Source organism: Pocillopora damicornis, chromosome 2 (assembly GCF_964200805.1).
Source record: "Pocillopora damicornis chromosome 2, jaPocDami1.2, whole genome shotgun sequence".
NCBI lineage: Eukaryota > Metazoa > Cnidaria > Anthozoa > Scleractinia > Pocilloporidae > Pocillopora > Pocillopora damicornis.
Genome location: NC_142671.1, coordinates 36,395,910 through 36,416,806, shown reverse-complemented (window position 1 = coordinate 36,416,806; position 20,897 = coordinate 36,395,910). Strand labels below are relative to the sequence as shown.

Sequence of the window (20,897 nt, the reverse complement as noted above, 5' to 3'; positions counted from 1 at the left end):
TTTGTTCGTTTGCATTAATCACCTACATGTTTTTTCTGTCAATCATTATCAGAGCGATACCGAAGTAACAATTGTGTGGGCTTCCTGTGGAACGGATGCAAACGTTGACCTGTCAAAACACACAGTTGCCGGAGTATTAAGTGGCAAATATAACTTGATAAAGGAAGCGATGGCAGCAAAGACTGGAACTTCACCCACAAAACCGAACGCCAGTCATGCAATTTTCCCGTCTATTGCTATTTTCCTGGCCGGCATGAGTGCCTATTTTCTTGCATTTTAACCTCCATGATAATCTTTAAACGTAAAACATAAACATAAAATTATTTCATAGTAATCTTGAAACCAAGGAGTAACTTTTTAACAAGTTTCGATAGTAAACCTGCACTGCATTAGTTTTACCTCAGTGCTTTCCCCGTGCATTCGGTCTGTAAAACTCACAAAAACTTCTAAAACATCGTGGTGTAGTCACTGCCTTTTCTTTCATTTGCGGGTTTCAAAATTTGCCTAACATGCTTTTTTTATAGCTGTAATTTTTTTTGTTCACGTTGTGATTACTTTGGTTTTTGTTGTGTGACTCTATGTACCTCGTTCGCGTCAGCTGAGTAGAAAAAGTTTGAAATTACTACGCTTATTTCTTTTTCTTGCCGAAGAAAAACGGGAACAGTTTTATAGCATAAAAAATAAGCCTAAATACTCGAAAATAATGAGTTTTAGAACAACTTAATCACATGCTAGACAAAAAATAGTTAATTGTCAGAGGAGATAGGAAAATGCACTTCTAAATGTGACTAATTCAAAACCGCGTTACCCGGAAGTAAAACCTTTGCCTCAGGAGTTGAAAGTTACTGAAATTAACGAAAAATAGCCGAACAGAGAGAGTAATGGCTGGGTTCATCATATTTTTGTTTACCTTACCGAGTACTGCCCTCTTGGTAAGGAGAGATCGCATTGAAGGGATTGATGTGATTTACTCCAACATAAGTGTTACTTTATCCCTCGCTTAAAGCGTTTGGTACTTCAATATATCCGCTTCTGCTTTTGTATTAAAGCTTTTTTTGTCTCTTACTTGGTTTGGTTTTTACTAGTCTTTCTATCTTGTCTATATTTAGTATATACTTAAATAATAGATAGCGTTGAAGGCACGCTCTGATCGGCTACCCAAATTCCGAATATCCTCTGCTATTCACTTCCGAGTAACGCACGCGGAATTTGCGCTGGAAAAGTTTGTAATTATTGCAGGAATACAAGAGTTAAATCATCGCTTTGCGTTATGTTACATCACTGTTTTCGCGGCTTGGTGAATAGTATTTAAATATAAAGCAATATCTGATAGTCAAAGATACTTTCTTCTCATAAGCAAGGACATTATATTATGGTGATTCACAATTTTAGAGGGATCGTGTCATATTTCTTGGGCTGCTTTAGGGCTCTCTAAAATTTCGCCTGTATTTACTTTTCACATCACGTCACGCCTAAAAGACATCCCATCCGAACATTTATGAACTTACGCCCATAAATTCAAGTCCAAAATCAATTTGTAGTACGACTTCGAATTCGAAAAAGGTTTGTATATTCGCGCCAGTCTTACTTGCTCTTTCATACTGAGCGTGGAGGGACCTAGCGGACACACTCAACATCAGTAGAAAGGATTTAGGAAGGGTGAAAACTGAGACACATTACAAGTAACTATCACAGGAAGGTAAAACACATATGAAACCACATAAATACTGTCATTACTACCATATCACTGTTACAGGGACAAGCAAGAAGGAAGGCGAACGCACATTGGTGTTCATTTCATACGCAGTAGGGAGAGACCGCTGAGATAATTGAAAAAAGATAGAAAGCTGTTATCAACTTTAAAAAAGGCTTTGTGCCACTTTGCTATATCTAGTATTTTATTTACCATTAAAACATAAGCATTATTCTTGAGAAAGTTGTACAAATCATTATTTTTAATGTTTACAAAATTTATAATAAGAAAACGGTGACATGAAAGCTTACATAATGAGGTTGCTATTTTCAAAGCGTACCAGATTTTTGATCAACATAAGGATGTTCAGCCTCAGGCGAAAAAATCAGATACGTTAAGTTCTCTTTGTTGCTAACTTAAAATTTACTCAAGAAATTGGGACCCAAAATTTAGAATTAAGTCAAAAAAGTATTTGCTATTCAAAGAAAATGTTGTCCCTTCCTACTTGCAGACAGCTTCTGATTTTTAACTCTAAATCTGTTTCACTCATTCAGAAGTGATCTTTCTCTTCTACATAGCATAATAATGTATCCGGTTTCAGTGCATAGAGATTGTAAAAATTCGCAAAATATTTTCAGGGTTTTCTAAATGTTACATATCACGCTGGCATCCTCACTATGACTACAATCATCGATTCCCCAGCCGTTATGTGCACAGTTCAATACAGAAGCTTCTCCTCCATGACAGTTTACGTTATCCATCCAGATGGGGTCAGATCCCTGACCGTATCGCGCGCTATGAGGAGCTGATGATGCACTGGAAAACCCAAGCTCACGGCACACCACATTAGCATCATTCATATCCCAGCTATCATCACACACTGTGCCCCACTGCCCATTGTGATAAACCTCCACGCGGCCATAGTTAGCGAAACCATTTACCAAACGGATCGGCCTGTAACACTCCACGCTGGCGTCTCTACTGTGTGTACAATCATGGTCTCCCCATCCACGGTGTCTACAATCATATACATGAGACTCACTGCCTGAGCATGCCAAGTCGTCCATCCAAATTGGACCAGTACCTTGGCCGTGGGTGGCGCCACTGTAGGCTCGCTTCGCTCGTGTGTAGCCCAGCTGTCTACACACTACGTTAGCATCGTTGATATCCCACGCATCGTCGCAAATAGTCCCCCATTGCCCATCATAGTAAACCTCGACCCTTCCAACGGCAGTGTTTCCACTGATACGTAAGGATCCAGCTGTAAGAACTGATAACAGAAGTGAAAGAAAAGGTACAAAGTTCATAAATAACTTAAGGTAACTGACTTTTTCTTCTATAAGATGAAGTAACTGTTTACCGGATGACTATTAGATGTAGGGAAATTCAGCTCAACGACCTAGAGCCACCTTAAAAATTATAAAAGTCAGTACTAAGCTCTGAATAGTTAATGGTTTGACTAGCTTTCTTGCTTAACTGTTTTTCTCTGTGAGTAGCACTCACAGAACTTGTCTATCGAGTAACACGCACATGAGTCTAAAAGCTTCCAAAAGGAAGTTGTGTCGCTATGGTAACGTCATGCGTCAAAACCTCGTCTCAAAGAAGTGAAACATAGACAAAAATTTAATTAGATAGTAATCGTGCTACGATCTATCAAGGAATTAGAGTTTCAATAGCTTGTTCCAGGCGTTCAGTTCGTAAAACTACGATAGTAAACAACGCGATGGTAGCAGAGGAGTGAAAAAACGAGGGAGGGTTAGGTCGAGTTTCGCGCACGACCCAAGCCTCTCTCGTTTTTTTCACTCCTCCGCTACTATCGCACCGTTTTACTAACTGAACGCCTCGGACGGGCTAGTTTTTTAATTATCGGGACCATTTTGAGTCACCTTTTGATAGGCTTTACCTCGATATGCTGCTACAAAACCGTCATACGTATTTGCGCCATCAGACGAAAACTTTACGTAGAGATTAATAGAAGAACTTGTGATGGGTGGCGGGAGAGAAGATCCACTCATTTTCCTAATCAGAGGCGACGACAGCGACCCACCATCGTACACAGACACGAAATCTGCAGACGATTCAGTACGAAAACTGAAGAAGACAAGTTCTAGTACTGCATTGGAGGAAAAATTCCATCGACAATCCATACTATTGCTATATGGCGAGGCACCTTGAGTTATTCTGATGTATCCAGATGTACTTGTTGAGGTTGATAACACGCAAGAGCTTGTTGCTGTCAGGCGTGGAGCTGTCGGAAAATAGGGAAATATAAGTAAGATAGGGCTTGAAGAGGTGGAAAAGAAGTCTTATCATGAACCAAGTACGGCCTCGCAAGTGCCATTACTGAAAAGCATGATGGTAAAAATCCCAGCGTGCGTGACATAGGAGGTTCGCAAGTGATCGCTCGAGCTGGGCCGGAAAAAGCCGCGCAGTCCAACGTGAGGTAATACAGAGTAACAAACGCAAAAGTAACAGCTAAATGAAGTAAATTGACTCAGTCAGTTGAGGCCGGATGGGAAAATATTTGGCTCGAAACATGACATACGGGCTGAGCACAGCATTTAGCCTTCCCGCTTGGGGGCATGGCATGAGAATGGAACGACATGAAGGGTGTAGACTTTGAGATAGATTATCTCCGTGTCTAGAAATAATAAATTACCACAAATCCAAACCTTTAAACCTTGAAAGTTTAACTGAAAACAAGCAAAAGAGAAATTCAAGGTAAAACGTTAATCACCTTGATGATTTATCACTTTAGTTTGCTGCTATATACTTCGAGAAATTTTAACATATTCTTCGGTCAAGGTGATTAAGATATGATTGTCACAAATAAGTTACAATCTTCGGGGCTAAACGAACTTAGATCTTTGAGAAATGGTTTCAATTTCACACCCAGTAGCCCACAACGAGCGAAAATTACCTGTTAGTCCTTAGAACAGATTAGATATAAACCTTGTGAAGCTCATTGGGAAAAATAAGCTTTGAGGCTGTACGCCCTGAAGTGAGGAAGGACGAGCCAATCAACTACCACCATTGCCGATAATTTTACCTTCACATTTCGCCTTTCCATCCCCTACGTATCCTGGCAAACAGGTGCAGTTGTACGAACCAGGAACATTCACACATTGGCTTTGAGCATGACATGAAGATGAACCAGAGCTACACTCGTCAACGTCTGTTCAACAAAAGATTTGAATTTAATGTCATGACACTACGCGCTGCCTATTTACAATACAAGCAAAACATTTGGTTTAATTCTAAAATCAAAAGGAAGAAAATATGGTCAAATGTTTCCTTGCAAACATAAAAGGCTGAAATGATAAATAAAAGAGCTAGATGAGAATATTTGCACTTGTTACCTCATCTACTTACCCAACCACAAGGTCTATAGATCGCTTTAATTTCCCTAAAATTGATTACTTAACGGAGAAAAACAACCAGTCTCTTTATTCTAGCTAATACACGACAAAACCTGGCTGAGTTCATAACGAAAATAATAGATATAAAACACTATTTTAGAAGTTGGCTATCTATTAGTTAAATCACTTATAAACCTGTGCAACTTCCTCCGTTAAGACGAAATCCAGCTGGACATTGGCAAGAGTACGAACCAAGACTATTCACACAAGTGGCGTTGACAGGGCATTCATGAGCAAATTCCTTGCATTCATTGAAGTCTACGGAGAAAAATGTAAACAGAACCTTTGTGTTTTTGGTATCACTTCTCAGCTGATATTTAGCATCATTCAACAAAGCTGTGTATTTAGGTTGGTAACGAAAGAACGTAAAGGAGAGAACTGTTACTGTTCGGGGAAGGGCTGTAATTCTCAGTCAAAATGTCAGAAAGATTTTTAAGAATTCCATCAGAGTACTATAATCAAACTATCTTTAGCAACTATAGGATATTTTGAAAAAATAATATTCCTTATTATAATCCATAAAATATATTTGTTAGCGCGTAATTAATCCCCATTGGGCTTAAAAACATATTTGATTTTTTATACTCAGATGTAAATTTGAAATAAAACCAAAAAAGGATAAGTAATGTAGGTACGAATCGGGTGCGCCTCGAAGTTAAGTTTTCCATGCAAAAAGACTATTAAATTTTGTTTTGGTAAAGTCAGTCAAAATTAGTGTATGAAGAAAAAAAAAACAAATAGGGGTTTAGCAAAGATTTGACATCACCTGAAAGTTATTACAAATAGCACTCTTTTTATGATGGTCAAAATATTGGAATTACATTCTGAGCTTCTAGATTTCAATTTTTTTCCTTGGAGAGCATGCCCCCGGACTATCCTAGGGGGAAAAAGATGGTAAGGCCCCTTCTCCGGGAACAGCCGCCTATTACACCATCGGAAGCCGCGTATGGGAAAAAGGTATTGAAACCCGTGCGTTATAAAATCCAGGAAAGTATATGTGTTCCACTTTTTCTCACAGAACTTTGCTCCGAGTAAAAACAATTTTACCATCATCCGGATGACCTACCTTTCTTGCAAGTGAATTTATGACAGTCTGTGCAATTGACATCGTTCCATTTATACTTATGATTTGCAAGGAAACCAAGAGTATGGACGCAATCCTCTTCATGAAAATTGTTTGGTTGATGGCTCGCCCAGTAATGGAAATTAAACTGTGATCCATCACTCCACACGAATGTACCTTCAGTGTTCCTGTCAGAAAGGCCGAGCCAAGAGTGGTCGCCACCATGGAGACTCTGTATGTATACATTTTCTTCCTGACTGTGTATGCTGGGAAGATTAGCCCCAAGAGTGGCGCATGCTGCCTGGCTGCCACCCCAGGAATCACAGGAAGAAATTCGTCTGTAGCAGTATCCCTTATAATAGGCCCATCCTTCCTGACATATGTCTTTTGAGGAAAGGTTAAACGCATTTATTTCAATCACATTTTCTATAAGAAAACATTATGATGCACATGCTTTTTGTTCCAGTATGATTTCTATTATTTACTCAAGTAAAATTGTTTCTGTTTCTTTTTTTTCTGTTTATTTGTTTGTTTGTTTGTTTGTTTAGGTACTAATTTGTTTGTTTTCCTTGGCTTGCTTGTTTCCTTGTTCGTTCAAAATTCAAACCTAACGTTGATCGTAAACTTATGGTGCAAACCTCTAACTCACGCTCCAAAACACAGTTATTTAGGATACTACTTAGAAAACACTAATTCACAAAAGTTACATAATTTCCATTTCTACCTTGTTCTTCATCGCCAGGCGGTATTTATAAAATCTTACAAAGCAATGAGAAGGGAAGAGGGGAGGTAAAGAAAACAGGTGTCGCAAGAAATGCGTCCGGAAACGGACCGCACCCTCTGATTAAAATAACAAGATTTTACCTGCTAATACTGCATATGATACAGTGAGTGGATCAAAGCGGTTGACAAAGACTTCCTTGACACATATTCTAAAGCCAGAGGTGGAGATGTACTGGTGAAAACAAAAATTAAAGGATATAAATACATTTTAAAGAATTACAAGAGAAACGACAGAACTGCTTGAAAATTCGGTATTTTATCATTTGATAGGTATCCACACATGGAGCTCTCCTTGCCTTTTACTGCGATATTCTGCCATAATTTTAGCGATACGTAGAGCTACGTAAGTTGCGGCATCAAAATGGTAGGAAATGCTATGCTGTTCTCTATGATTAAAAGGTAACAGTTTCTGCGTGCTTTGTTCAGTTGTATCGATTCATTCTTGCACAGTTTCAAATTACCTCTATCCAGCTCACTATACCATTGCATTCTGCAGCAGCATTTCCTCCAGAAGTAGAATGTTTAGCTGTCAAAAGCACGGTTGGGGATTTGCTGTAACTACCAATGAAGCTCACATCCTATGGTCGAGAAAATCAAAGGTGAGCAAGTATGTTTAGATTCAGACGTCAGTAACTCGTAAAACCTTATGGTCAATATTAACTTAAGAAAAATCAATTTGTTCACTGTATCGTCTTTTCATTAGCTAACAGAGAAAAATTGGAGGATGGAAACAGGGTTCTCAGTTACATCAACCATTTCTACCCATAGCGAATGAAGACAAGCGAATCAGTGATTGTTAAGAGTAACCCCATTTTGCTTTCCAGTGTTCCCTCCGTTTTCCGCTCTCTCGCTTTTCACTTGTCTCCGCTAAGCGAAAGCCTAGCACAGGTTAGACTTCGCCTTGTTATGTACCCCATTGAAACTTCAAATTACCTCACAGAAGGCAAAGTTATGATTCTTAACAGGCGAAGCATTGTTTTGAAAGCTGACATCATTGTGTTCCCTAAAGAGCGGTCTCTGAAGAGAATCAAACGCCAACCAGTTCTGTAGGAAGGTACAAAAAAGAGAGAAAAATCATCAGTTTTTTTCACGGTAAATTGAGTTTCATTCGAGCATTGAAATGAGTCAAAAGGGACAGTCGGAGAAAAGGAAAAAATGAGAACTTAGCGTGAAAAGAATCAAACTGCCTGATATGTGAGTTTTATTGTTGAAATGCAAATGCCAAATTCTTCGCAGGATTCTTCTTTCCTGCCGTGTTCATTCTGCTGAGGAAAAGTTTTTATTCCCACCGAAAAGTACTTTCGTAACAGAGACTCAATCTGTCAGCTTGAAGACGCTTTCTTTTTCTTTCTTGAACGGCAAATAAATTCTGAGCATCTCTAAAAAAACGCAAACAATTGGCTTATTCAACTGTTTGGACTAAACTATATTAAACCTTACAAACCTAGTTATTCGTATGTTTGATGTTACACAAATCGCTTCATAAAAACTACCACTCCACGATAATTCTACTCATACCTTAATAGGGCTGGTTTTCCCAGCCGAAATATAGTGCTGAAAAATAAAAAAAATACCAAGCAAAAAAAACAAAACAAATAAAGAAATAAAAATATATATCCTGTAGTTTCCTGCTCCTATATTTCAATGCTTACCACAGAGATGTCATCATGAACCCCTGCAAAGTTTTGAAACTCTCGTAGACAAATCTTAAACGAACTCGCTGAGATATCTTCCAGCCACACGCTGGTAGCGTCATGTTTTAAACCTGACCTGTAGTGTTCAGCAGTTACAATTACTGTTGGCGAGGCGGGGAACTTTCCCTGAAAAAAATAATTCGACGGGGATGTAAGGTGTATATTCAAGCAGAATGAATTCTCCAGATTAGATGATAAACGTGATATTGCGTTGATTTATGCCAATTGGAGGCCGACCTGTGAGACACTGGAGCCTTCCCCCCCCCCCCCCTCTCCAACTCTTTGGAGCGCGTTTGGGAGTACACCCCGAACCTGTCAGACTCTGAACATGTGAACCTGTTAAGGAAAATAAATCCATATTTTCGCTATTGTGATGAAAACAATCAAACCAGGGCATATCGACCATTTAGGAGGCAATGTCCTGACAGAATGTTTAGAATTACGATGAAATAAAGCAATTCTTCTAAACACAATAGTACACCAGAACCATCAAGCTTGGGTTCCAATCCAAAAAGGACTCCTATAATACGCGGTACACCTATTCAGGTCAAATTAAGGAGTATCCCCCTCTTTACAATCCATTATTACAACAGTTAACATACGCTTGGAAGAGTAATTGTTTGACAACTAGTTCCAGTCCACCATCTGGAGAACTTTTCTTCGCCAGCCACACCCCCAGAGGGAGCACCCTGATATGCGACCCAATCAACGTCGGCAAAGCTATCAGAGGGGTAATCATTTCTACCAGCTCGAGTGACACAGGCCGTGAACTGGGTGGTGTTTACACTCTCAACCCAGGGTGCAGTGGCCTCGTGCACGATGGCGGGATCAGAATAATTAAAGTGATTAACAGTAAGTTGAACGTAAATTTTCTTGTGAGGATAAAATATGAAAGGATCGAAGGTTATGGATTCACACTGATCTTCTGCCCAGGAAGGGACGTTCCGAAACTTATGTCTTCCTTTCTGAAGTGGAAAACCTGAAAATGAGCAGAAACAATTTAGTCCATGCCAAATCCGCTTAGTAAATGGTACTGTGAGAGGACGAAGTTATTGTTACAAATGTAGAAGTTCTCTTGCACTCTTTGGTCGATAAGTATTTTCATTATGAGTTAATACAATGAAATAAATGCTACATGCTCAGTGGTTGCTCGATTCTCATCATCAATCAGAGTACTAACAAAGTGCCTGTGAAGCAACCAGGAGACCAAGAGGAAGCTTCCATCAGGTTACCGCCCAAAAAAGGACTGAATTTATCAAAAATCAGTTTCATAAAATTATGTTCTATATCTACGTGTGTCTGTTTAGTGATGCTCTCGCTTGAGTTACCTTTCCTGTTAAATTCAGGTCAAAATCTGTCTTCCTCTACCTTCAACTTCACGGTTAACTAATTAGAATCATACTTCTGATACCTTTGCAACTTCCCGGATGAATATAAGAGTAGTTTCCTCTTGTTGTGCAAATTTCTTTCTCCAGTAAGCAGAGATTTCTGAAAGTACGGCCGTTGGAGGCACAGACTTGTTCTTCGAATGATGGGCAGCTACTTTCACAGCGACATATGACCTGCTGGGGACCCAAGGCAACGCAATGACTGTGATATTCACAGCTTACATTCCTACAGGGCTCGAGGTCTGCAGAGAGCAAGCATTTAACACTGTTATTAAAGAAAGCTATATTGGAAAACGAACAAGAAGAAGAAAACACAGAAAAACATAGAAATGGTTGATTTTATACGTTAATTACCTCCTATGACTAAATAGTTCACATTTATATTTTCCCTCTGACCACCATAGCCTGCGTCATCCTTAATACAAACTCGAAAGTAAGACTTGGTTACTTCCTATCAAACAAAAAGGTCGCACAAGGTAAGATCTTCTCATAAAAATTCCTTCATTCAGTCAATAATCGTATTAAGTGGTTAACACTCTCCTTTACTCCAAGACAGAACTCAAAATTAACCAACCTAGTTTAAAAATACATCGTACATTATAGATTTTATGAAAGTGATAAGTGAGCGACATATGCATGCCACCATATCTAGACTGACAGGTTGATGGATGCATATGGATACATGGATGCATGTATGCATTCATGTATGCTTTCATGCTGTATGCAATACATACATGTAGACATGCATGCATGCATACATTCATGCATGTATACAAGCATACATCCCTACATTCATACATACATGGGTGTGTATGCATGTGTGTATATATGCATGTAAGCACGCACGCATGGATGTATGCATGTATAAATGTAGAAGGGAATGAAATGATAGATGGGCAGACGAATAAATGGATGGCTGGAGGAGTCATTCAATTTCATTTGTCAGTGATGAAAATAAAACTTATCAAGGGTTAAATGCAGCCTTCTTCTCTCTGTAAAGTTAACATCAAATTTTTTTGCATAACCTCTACAACCATAGCAATTAAGAAAGTGTACTATCAGTTGATATACCTCCAGCCAACTGACTAAGGGACCTTTTGCTTGACTTCCTACGTTAACACGGTTGTTGCGTCCATTGAGTACAGTTGTGAGAACAACTGGTGGCTCGTAAAATGGGTTTGTGAAGTTGATGTTCTGCAATAAATTTGAAAAAAAAAATCAATTTTGTGGAAGAAATGCAGATCTGATGATCAAAACGTACCTGACATACTAAAGATAATGGCGCTATATTACTGGGAAGACATGAATGCACGCAGTGCCATCTTTTATCTGCACATACCTCGCATAAGGCATGACTGTTTCTTGCATTTGGTGTCTCATATTCAGAAAACACAACTTCCGAAGACTCTTCTGCTCCCCACGAAGATGGATGATTCACATATGCCATCCAGTTCTAGGATTCAGTTGAAATAAAGACGTTGACAAAATAATTTTACAATCTGTTTTCCTCCTTGCTCAAAATTCACAAATGACTCACTTCTTGATGACCAAACCAGCTCGTCACTCATAATTTTATCCGTATGAATGTTTATTAGTTTTTAAAATTGGTTGATAATAAATGAAATAGTAGTTAGTTAGCCGAAGTTAACTCCGCTTAACCCGGATATTTCAGGCGTTAAGAATGTCACGAAATGGTCTGAAATTGGACAGGCGCAACAAATGCTCTTCCAAGTCTAATAAAAACAGAGAAGTGAAACATAGCCAACGTTGATGGTCTGGCTGTGGCATTTGATTTTAATTTCCTTGGGTATAGGTAAACTAACCACACCAAATGTTCGAAGCTCAAAAAGTATTATTTGAAAGGATGAAATATTTTCTAAAACTTTTATTGGAACGAGAAGAAAGTTTATTTAACTTTCGATTGAACGTGCCTGCTACAACATGCTTGACGTGAGTTTTATTGGATTTATATCGAACATCGAACTGGTCCCACATACCACCACAAGATTGCGATGAGGTCCATCAAACGTCCTTGATTCCCTCAGACAAACTTCAAGCTGACTTCTGGAGAGGCTTTCAATCCAAACGCTCATGGCGTCCTGGGATTGGTTTGAAGCAGTATGTTTGACAGTTACTTGCACTTTAGGCAGCTGTGAGAAGACCTGATATGCAAAACTCCATCTATCAGCCATATTTCATTTCTATAATACCTTCTAATATGGTTAGACGAGCTTTATACCTCAGCAAAATAAAGGGTTATCATCGCGCTTATCAAAAATTTCTAGGGAAGTGGTTGCCTTCTGATCGTGGTGATGTCTCGCATCAAACGGGTGCGAAGGAGACTACATATTAGTTGAAGACTTTTAATACTCTTGATGAATTTGTGAACATCATGGCGAGACTTATCAACCGAAGTAGACTCCATTTATACATTATTTTGGGGTACGCTCCGATGGTGGACAAACTTGAAACAGTGATCGCAAATTTAATGGCGCAAGTTTGTTAATCTTTCAAAAAAAAAAAAAAAAACAGCATGATTATTAAAAGCACTCTGTTAGTGTGCTTGATCATCTGTTGCCAAAGTAGTCATGTTAGAGCTGCGTCAGAGTGTACGGGCGCTATAGTCGCTTCAGTGTTTGGTACAATAGGTGTGATTCTTCTTATCGCAGGTATTGCGATACTGGTTTGGTGTTGTCGCCAAAAAAGATCAGGAAAACTCTCGTCAAGGTCTTCAATAGAAACCGCCAGTGAACCAGAAATTTCTCTCGGCACAAAAGCCAAAGGTGGTCAGATTGGTTTAAATGGTCATGGAACTCCATTTATACATTACCTGAGGAAATGTGATTTGTTCACATTTTGTTCCAGTGGTAAACAGGCCGAAGCTGACTTTTCCATGATAAACTCCCGATTGTGAACCGTGGAACGCGAGCCAATCGATGATGGTGTTCCCTCCGGAGCTAAATCCTCCTTGCACCAGACAGGCTTTGAAATCAGCTGCAGTGACATCTTCAACCCAAAAAAATGCAATATCGTGGACAATAGATGAGATATTTCCATGGTTAAGAGAAGCGAACACATACGGAGCTCCACCGGAGAAACGGCTGCTAAATGTCACTGTCTGACAATGGCCTCCGCAACTTCCTTCCTGATTGATGGAAAGTTTTCCTGTCTCAACTCCTAAGAATAAAATTTAAAAACTTTCTGGTGCAATCGACTTATAACTCCTCGGCAACGCGAGGATTACAGTGGAATTTATTGAATATTTCTTCAAGGTTTTGTAGGGATTTTCCAGTGGCTGTTTGTCTATTGCAGAATTGAATAGTAAGCGGATACTAATGATACGTGATATCAAGATACCAAGAAAGAGGTCAAGTCATTTTACGATAAAATTGCATGTCTCAAATTTTGTCTCATTTTACGAGACAAGAAAAAAATCACCCGTACAACCCCGCCGTTCTTTTTGATAAATTATTCGCATTTTTCCAAAAAATTATTGCTTAGGTCTGTTAGCCGTCATCATTGGAAAAAAGTAGTAAACCATTTGTTCCCTATAATTCTGGCTCATCACCGGAAATTCACAGTACCCGTTTATTCGCTCATTAACCATTTTGCTTGAAGAATGGAGAAGTAACCCATGATTCCCCTTTCTAGGACACAAAGTGTGGAATTTATTGAATGTCAAACCATATCAATTTGTGGATGTAGTGGATCAGTAGAAACGAGGGTTTGGAAGGAGTCAGCCATTCTAGATAACGACACGGAAAGCATGCACAATACTTTATAATTGCTAAAATTGTCTCACATCAAAAGCTTGAGCTGAATCTGGGTAAACTGAAATGATCAAACTCATAAGTCACAATGCAAATAGGTCCAAATGAGAGCAAAAACATTAGGAATCGAAAAAGAGAGAAACGAAGTGAACAAACCGTGCCTTAAACCAACAGCAAGGGTCGTCAATAATGATACCCTTCGTGTGTGGGACACGCCCTTCTGAGTGTGCGTAGGTGGCCTGGAATTTTTCATACAGAGGCCTCAAAAGATATTGATATATAACAGCTGTCAAGGCGACGATCACGAAAGGTTATGGAAAAAAGTCAACCATTCATTACATACAGATAAATAAGACACGAGGAGTGTTAGATGTCGAAAGCCGAACCTTGCGCGAGGCTGTTTATAAATTTAACGCATATCTTGATCAAATTGCTATGTGCGTTTGACCAAAATGATTAATAAGTGGTTACGTTTTTCCCTTGCTGTTGGCGAATAAGCCGAAAAGGTGAGTCTTCTCACTTTTTTTAAGTAAGAATCGATAAAAAAAAACCAAAGTTTTTTCGTCGATCTAATTAAGTTAATCTGGTCTTTGAAATTGAAGTGTCATCTTACAGTTAAAAGCAGAGTGGAGTATAGCCAATTATTTCGTCAGTGAATGACTCCCAGTGTCTAAATTTTCATTACTACAAAATTCAATTGGCACTAAAAGTTGATGTATACCGTGTATAAAATCTCGTATGTTCATGAGATGGATAACGAAGCATAAAACGAAACTTTCTGGCGATGTGCAAATAAAGCTTACTTGGTTGGGGTTGTATCTCTCTTTCGCAAACTTGAATTTACTCATTATGGCAAGAATTCCACTGGAATATCTATTATTCCCGGTGTAACACATGCGAAAAGTGTGCAAACAACGCTTATTTCGGGTGAGCCAATCAAATTGCATAATTTAGTCGTACGACCATGCGGAATTTACAAGAAAAAAAATTGTTGATAATTTGAGTAAGAGAAAAATTCCAGACTTTTTGATCAAACTAAGTTCGGTCCATAGCTGGGGAAACATTTTTTTTTTCTATAAAAGCTCGACTTTTTCTCACAGTGCGTCCCACACCTCAGATTCATGATCAGGCACTTGGTCATCCCATAATACATCTTCGCTTCGTCAATCCAATATAAAAGCAGAACTTTGAATATTTTTAGAGAGGCAGTAAGACCCGACATACTACCCGTGAACTGCAGGGATTTTCTACTCTGATTGAAATTTGAACATATCGAGAAGAGAGAAAATGAAAGGTGGAATCACGCGCATCCCGGATGAACGCATTTTTTCATCCTTCCCCAAAAATAAGTTGATTTATGAAAAAAAAAGGAAACCAACTATTCATTATATCAATCTTAATCATAGCCTTAAAGACGAACATTCTGTTTACCCATTTTTTAGCTCACTAAGCAGAAGTGTAATTTTTTTTCTAACAATAAATAACACCGAAGATGACTCGGGAAACTTAGCGATTGTTAAAAAGCAAATAAAGACATTGATATACATCGCTTTAGTAAAGAAATTGAACGCAATAAAATACCTTGCACGCTCGGTAAGTAAAAGCAGAGCCAACTCAGAAAAAACACGCCTTTGTCCCTAAAAAACATCATTGCTCTCAAAGTTTGAAGTGAACACGACCATTTAGAAACGAACACTGTCACAGAAAGGAATGAAAAGCTGCTGTTAGGCAAAAGTGCTTCTAGACATTGAATGACAGGTATCAATCTTATTGGAGTGGGCGTCTGTTTCGGTTTGACTGATCGGCAATTTTACTCTTCGTTAATCAGAAATTAAAGAGCACATGGAAACTGATACAAGCAGCATCCTCGACGGGGCGGCATTTAAAGTTTCTCTATACACTACTGAATTCTTTCATCTATCAAATTAAATGTTCCTTTTTTTTTGCAATTTCCGAGAAATGGAATCAAATCGCGTAATTTTACACATGGACGCAACCTTTTAAATGAGGGTCAGTGAACAAGCAACATGTCTTAACTTGATTTAGAACCTAACTTTAAAAAACATCATATCCGTTTACGTATTTGACCTCGAACTAAATCAACAGATGGGATAGGGAGACAAGCTGGAACACGTAAACTGAAAAACGCAAAATTAGGACCCTTTTTGTGCATCCTTTCAACCTAAATCTCTTGCTACGGGTAGATTCTGATTGACAAGCGAACTTACATCCGCGATGATTAAAAGTTGCCCATTGGAAGCGAACTCATAATGATATTTGTTGTCCCCTTGTCGTTCAGAAATTATTTTCAATCTTTAGATGATATCAGTGTGCAAATTTTTTTGGATAAGGTGTCTAGGAGTCGGTGCATTTTCTAGGGTGGGTGCTTATTTCCAAGGAAATACAGTCCCGGTATTGCCTTTCCTTTATATTTTCTAAAAACGGCTCTAAGAAATCATAACCACTGCCGCTGAGGCCATCTTCAAATTACTGTTAACGTGTGTTTTGTATCATGTAGAACAATGCAATGCAAATTCATGGAAAAAACGCGCGTCATATGATGAGTGAGGTAAACCTTCAGTTGTGACCCTGAAAGTGGATATAAAATTCCAGGTTTAAAGGTTGCTTGTTCTAGAAACAGGCTTTTGAAATCTTTTAGAGGAATCGACGAAACTGTAGCCCTTCGAGCTATTTATTTAAGTTATATCCAAGCGGCAAAGAAATCAAGAGGTACAAACGTGACATGGTCATCTTTGCATTGAGTTCTACGTTGCTCAAGTAAACCAAATCAGTTTTGAAATTAAACTCGCCCAGACTTATAATCACGTGATCTCATTTAGTATGACGGGTTATATGGTGCGATATTCCAGTCCGCATTCACAAGACGTTTCCCTGATACAATATGCGACGGTTCGTATTGTTTTCAGGTTCGTTTTCACGTACCAGAAACAGAAATTCGGATGATTTTTCATGTGAATGAAACGCTGATTTACCTGTTATTTTGGGTGATTTATAGTTGATGTCACCAAGTTATAGCACCTGTTTTAGATCTGCTTTGACTTTTATGCAGAGATCAGGTAGTATAACAGTGAAATCGATATTAATTAAATTTCGGTTTCGATCATCAGGAGCCAATCCTTGAATGGACCCCTAATGACCTCACGTTCAGCATCCATCAAATTAAAGGTGTCGTAATTTTCTGAAGAGATAAGTAGCCTGTTGCTTTTTGTGTCATAGACTTATTCGATTGATTACTGATGCTCCTGTGCATTTGCTCCTTTAAATTATGGGTTACAGTAATTCTCGACGTCTTGAAAATGCCATCATAAAAATGTTACGTGCAAAGAAACAGAATTTAATTACTTTAGGTCATGCAGATAAATCGATTCTGCTCCCATCGCTAAACACGTTTGAGCGTGTTGCTCAATAACTGATGGCGAGTGAACTTTTTCAGCTCCAGCTACATTAAGCCTTACGCTTTGTTCTTGTCAACACACTTTCCGTCTCCAGTCTATGTTTGAAGTAAAATCACATTCTGAACGAGTTGCGGCTGTACATTATTCATGTTTGCGCAAGCATATCTTGTCATACTGCAGGCATGTTTCCCTTTCAAGTGTTTTTGCGTCGGTCAAAATAGATGTGATAATGAGTATGATCTTAAAGTCGTAAAATGCATATCCTTCAAAATTCAAGCGTAGAAGTTATGGATGTTACTTAAACTGGAAACTGATATCTGTCGCAACTACAATTTGTATCAGAATAAAGTCAAAGATCAACTAAAAAACCCTTAATAAAATCTTTATTTATCGTCCATGATGATTGCTTTGACGACTGAGTTCCTTAAAACTGGTACTCAGACTGCCTTTAACGTGTTGTTATCCGCTAGTTTAAATTGTCATGTGGATTTCCGCTGTATTTTCAATTCCGGTTCTCCGTTCCCTGTTCTTCGTTGTATTTTACCCGTTCCTCGTTCTCCGTTCTCCTTTTCTTGTTTTCTGTTCCCTGTTTTCTGTTTTCTGTTTCCTGTTTTGTGTTTTGTGTTTTGTTTTGTGTTTTGTGTTTTGTGTTTTGTGCTTTGTGTTTTGTGTTTTGTGTTTTGTGTTTTGTGTTTTGTGTTTTGTGTTTTGTGTTTTGTGTTTTGTGTTTTGCGTTTTGTGTTTTGTGTTTTGTGTTTTGTGTTTTGTGTTTTGTGTTTTGTGTTTTGTGTTTTGTGTTTTGTGTTTTGTGTTTTGTGTTTTGTGTTTTGTGTTTTGTGTTTTTTCTTTCCAGTTTCCTGTCCTGTTACCTGTTCCCTGTTCCCTGTTTCCTTTCACCTGTTCCCCGTTCTTGGTATAATATAACCCGTTAAAATCGACTCGTTTTCATTGCTTAAACACAAAGCATTCAAATAAATTTATAAGGGAAAACATACGATCATTAATTTGACTACCTGTCTCTCCCCAGAAAATATTTTTTCTAAGAGCAGAAAGTCTCACAGCTAACCAATCCAGCCTAGCGCCGTTACAAGGCTAATGTTAATGAAAAGTCCCTTTGTTTTGCATTTCGGTTACTTTCGTGTACATTTTACTTAAATCTATTTCAAGCAGGTACACATGATAGGATGATGTGAATCAGTTTGCTGTGCATTGATTTGCGCAAAAGAATAAGCGAGTGACGCAGGTGAATCAGAGAAAAATGAAATATACTTGTCTCGGCTGTGGAATAAAACAGACTGAGATAATTAAGCTAAATGAAAGTTTATCTGAATTACGGTTTGAGGCCGGCTCACAAGATGAAACAGGAACGGGTAATAATTCCATATCGACAACCAAGTCTGTCTTTATTGACCTCAGCCATGAAGATTAATAACTTATCTTCAGTTCATTCATTCATTTGATCTGCTGCTGTAAATCTAGATTATACAAATTTCGAACAGATGGCTTCATTCCACGTAAACATTATATCTCCATGTAAAACAATAATTAATATTCACGCGTTTTGTCTGCGTCCAATTATGAATACAACACGACGAGAAAACTCTAGAATATTCTTAAAGGCGCCCGCGCCTTCACCTTTATAATTTTCTTGAAAATTGCATGTCATTTAGAGTTTTCTAAATTCTTAAAAATTAACTTCTTTTTACGAAAAAGTAAATACTGCTTCATCATTGCGAATACAGTGACACAAAAACCGCCTCTTTGATAAGTTAATGTATGCCTATGTATACTTTTTCCTTCATTCAAAGAGTCTTGCCTCCGGAATGCCATCAAGACTGCATTACTTTCCAGTTTTATTCATACTCTGAGCCAAAATTGCCGCCCGCTCTGCGATAGGCACAAATCCTTCCTCTTTCCTCCATTTTTTCAATCTTGCTGCAAACCAGTTCTGGAACAAAGAAAAACCCACAGAATTCAGTTGCTGTGTTTTGTTGACAGGAAAATTGTAATAAATGAAAACACCGAAATATGAAAAAACCTGTGAGGCCCATTTCTAATTACATCTTTGCTCAGCCGGTGTAATTGAAAATCATTTTAATTAATATTTTGTGAGGCAAATAGGAAAATTCGAAGAAAGAAGTATATAAACAACAACTCTCAGTTCATAATTTCAACGCCATATCGAAATGCAATACATTTTCAGTTTTTAGCACAATTTCAAAATTTTCTATTGCTGGATTTCAGCTTGTTTCTATTATTTTTGCACATTAGCGCGTATTCGAAAAATTTTCAAGAAAATTATTTTCAATTTAAAACTTTTGTTTTTTACAGCGCCTTTTATAAAAGGAACCCAATTTGTTTGAGAATTTTGTGGCAAGTCATGCATTCAAGAAGCTCACCGTAAGTATCGGTTGATGAAAACTGTTGGTTTAACTTCAATGATTTCGCAATGTCCAAGCTCAAGAAACAACACTCGATTTACCTCTCACGAGGTACTCACAACTACGAGTTGCCACGAAACCATAAATTTCTTGTGTTATTTGAATCTATCGCTTCCCGAAATATGCGCAATTCAATGGCAGACGAAAAAAAATATATACGACTCGAAATTTAATTTCCTTTAAAACTTCGCATGGCTTTCTTAAGGTTTGCCAGGAGCGAAATCTCAGCACGAATTTTTTTTATGCTAAAAGTTACTGCCTGATTCTTTTAAGGCGATATACCTTGCAGAATAACCTAAGAAGAAAAAGCAAATAAATCGCGTACCTCTATTTCTTCTTCTGTGATACCAATATCGGCAGCCAGAAGTGTCATACTCAATGAATCAGGATATCTACAAGATTTAAAAGCGTCTTCTAAAGCTGTAGATTTTTCTTTATCTTCGCCAATCCTTTTCAAAATATCGGCCATGGTTTGGTTTTTCCTTGCACAGTCAGAGCACAATTTCTTGACAGGAGCCGGAATTTTTGATGGTTTACGGTTAGTCGAGTTAAAGCGGCATTTCTTTGGCAGCGTTTTGATGGTTATAAAGAACGAACCTTTAGTGCAAATTTTTTCCTAAACAGGTGGCTTGCGGACAACCGGATTGGTTGGTTGGTGAATAATACTCTTCCCTCATCTACATTATGCGTAGCGTCATATCGTAATTTCGTAGCTGACCTTCGAATAGGTAACATGTTGACATGAAGAAGAAATGAAAATTGACCGCGACTGAAAACATTTTGAAAACGCGTACAAAAATAAGAACATTTCTTTGTTTTAGGGCAAGAAACGAAACTTAGCAAGACAATATTAGCTTAGCATCTTTGTTACAAGAAAACCGCATAATGAAATATGTATTTCAATCTGACACTTCTCCTAAATTTGGCTAACCAACATATTTTACGTACGATTTCGCTTTCACTTAGTCAATCAATGAATATAACACTTACAAAAATACCTCTATTAGACTTAGTTTCTGTGCATTTATCGTTCATTCACATTTGGTCGAGTGAAAATCAACTTTTATTATTTCTTTCTGTTTTATTTGTTTTATTAATTAGCACATTTTTAGATTAGGCTGTCGCAAATTCATTCAAATACTTGAATGTATTGTTGAATATGATGCGTTAATTTAGATAACTTTCTCGTCGTGTCCTTACGTTCAAGAACCGATCAAAGCAGATCTTTTG

The 20,897-nt window shown here is 38.1% G+C and overlaps 2 protein-coding genes across 2 annotated transcripts; both read right to left on the bottom strand.

Annotated features, from left to right (window-relative positions):
- Positions 1-1,880: 1,880 nt before the first annotated feature.
- On the bottom strand, positions 1,881-15,704 carry LOC113667502 (uncharacterized). Its single transcript, XM_089196624.1, has 17 exons — positions 15,392-15,704; positions 12,871-13,217; positions 12,038-12,202; positions 11,380-11,493; positions 11,112-11,234; positions 10,395-10,491; positions 10,064-10,282; positions 9,255-9,631; positions 8,611-8,778; positions 7,892-8,002; positions 7,420-7,536; positions 7,040-7,130; positions 6,179-6,559; positions 5,248-5,370; positions 4,743-4,868; positions 3,597-3,941; positions 1,881-2,963 (listed from the first exon to the last, which is right to left on the bottom strand). Exons 1-17 carry the CDS (start codon positions 15,459-15,461, stop codon positions 2,338-2,340), a joined length of 3,600 nt encoding a protein of 1,199 aa, XP_089052750.1. The 5' UTR covers positions 15,462-15,704; the 3' UTR covers positions 1,881-2,337.
- Positions 15,705-18,610: 2,906 nt separating this feature from the next.
- Positions 18,611-20,368, bottom strand: LOC113667501 (homeodomain-only protein). The gene is made up of 2 exons (XM_027183323.2): positions 19,993-20,368; positions 18,611-19,174 (listed from the first exon to the last, which is right to left on the bottom strand). Exons 1-2 carry the CDS (start codon positions 20,134-20,136, stop codon positions 19,067-19,069), a joined length of 252 nt encoding a protein of 83 aa, XP_027039124.1. The 5' UTR covers positions 20,137-20,368; the 3' UTR covers positions 18,611-19,066.
- Between the last annotated feature and the right edge of the window lie 529 nt (positions 20,369-20,897).

Bases quoted from the DNA above. Each gene is read 5' to 3' on its own strand.
- LOC113667502 (XM_089196624.1), bottom strand. From the start codon at position 15,461: ATGATGTTTTTTAGGGACAAAGGCGTGTTTTTTCTGAGTTGGCTCTGC. The intron at 7,131-7,419 runs GTAATTTGAAAC...TGTTTTCACCAG, and splicing joins GTATAGTGAGCTGGATAGAG to TACATCTCCACCTCTGGCTT. The intron at 4,869-5,247 runs GTTTATAAGTGA...TTTGTTGAACAG, and splicing joins TAACGGAGGAAGTTGCACAG to ACGTTGACGAGTGTAGCTCT.
- LOC113667501 (XM_027183323.2), bottom strand. From the start codon at position 20,136: ATGGCCGATATTTTGAAAAGGATTGGCGAAGATAAAGAAAAATCTACA. The intron at 19,175-19,992 runs GTACGCGATTTA...TCTTTGTTCCAG, and splicing joins TCACAGAAGAAGAAATAGAG to AACTGGTTTGCAGCAAGATT.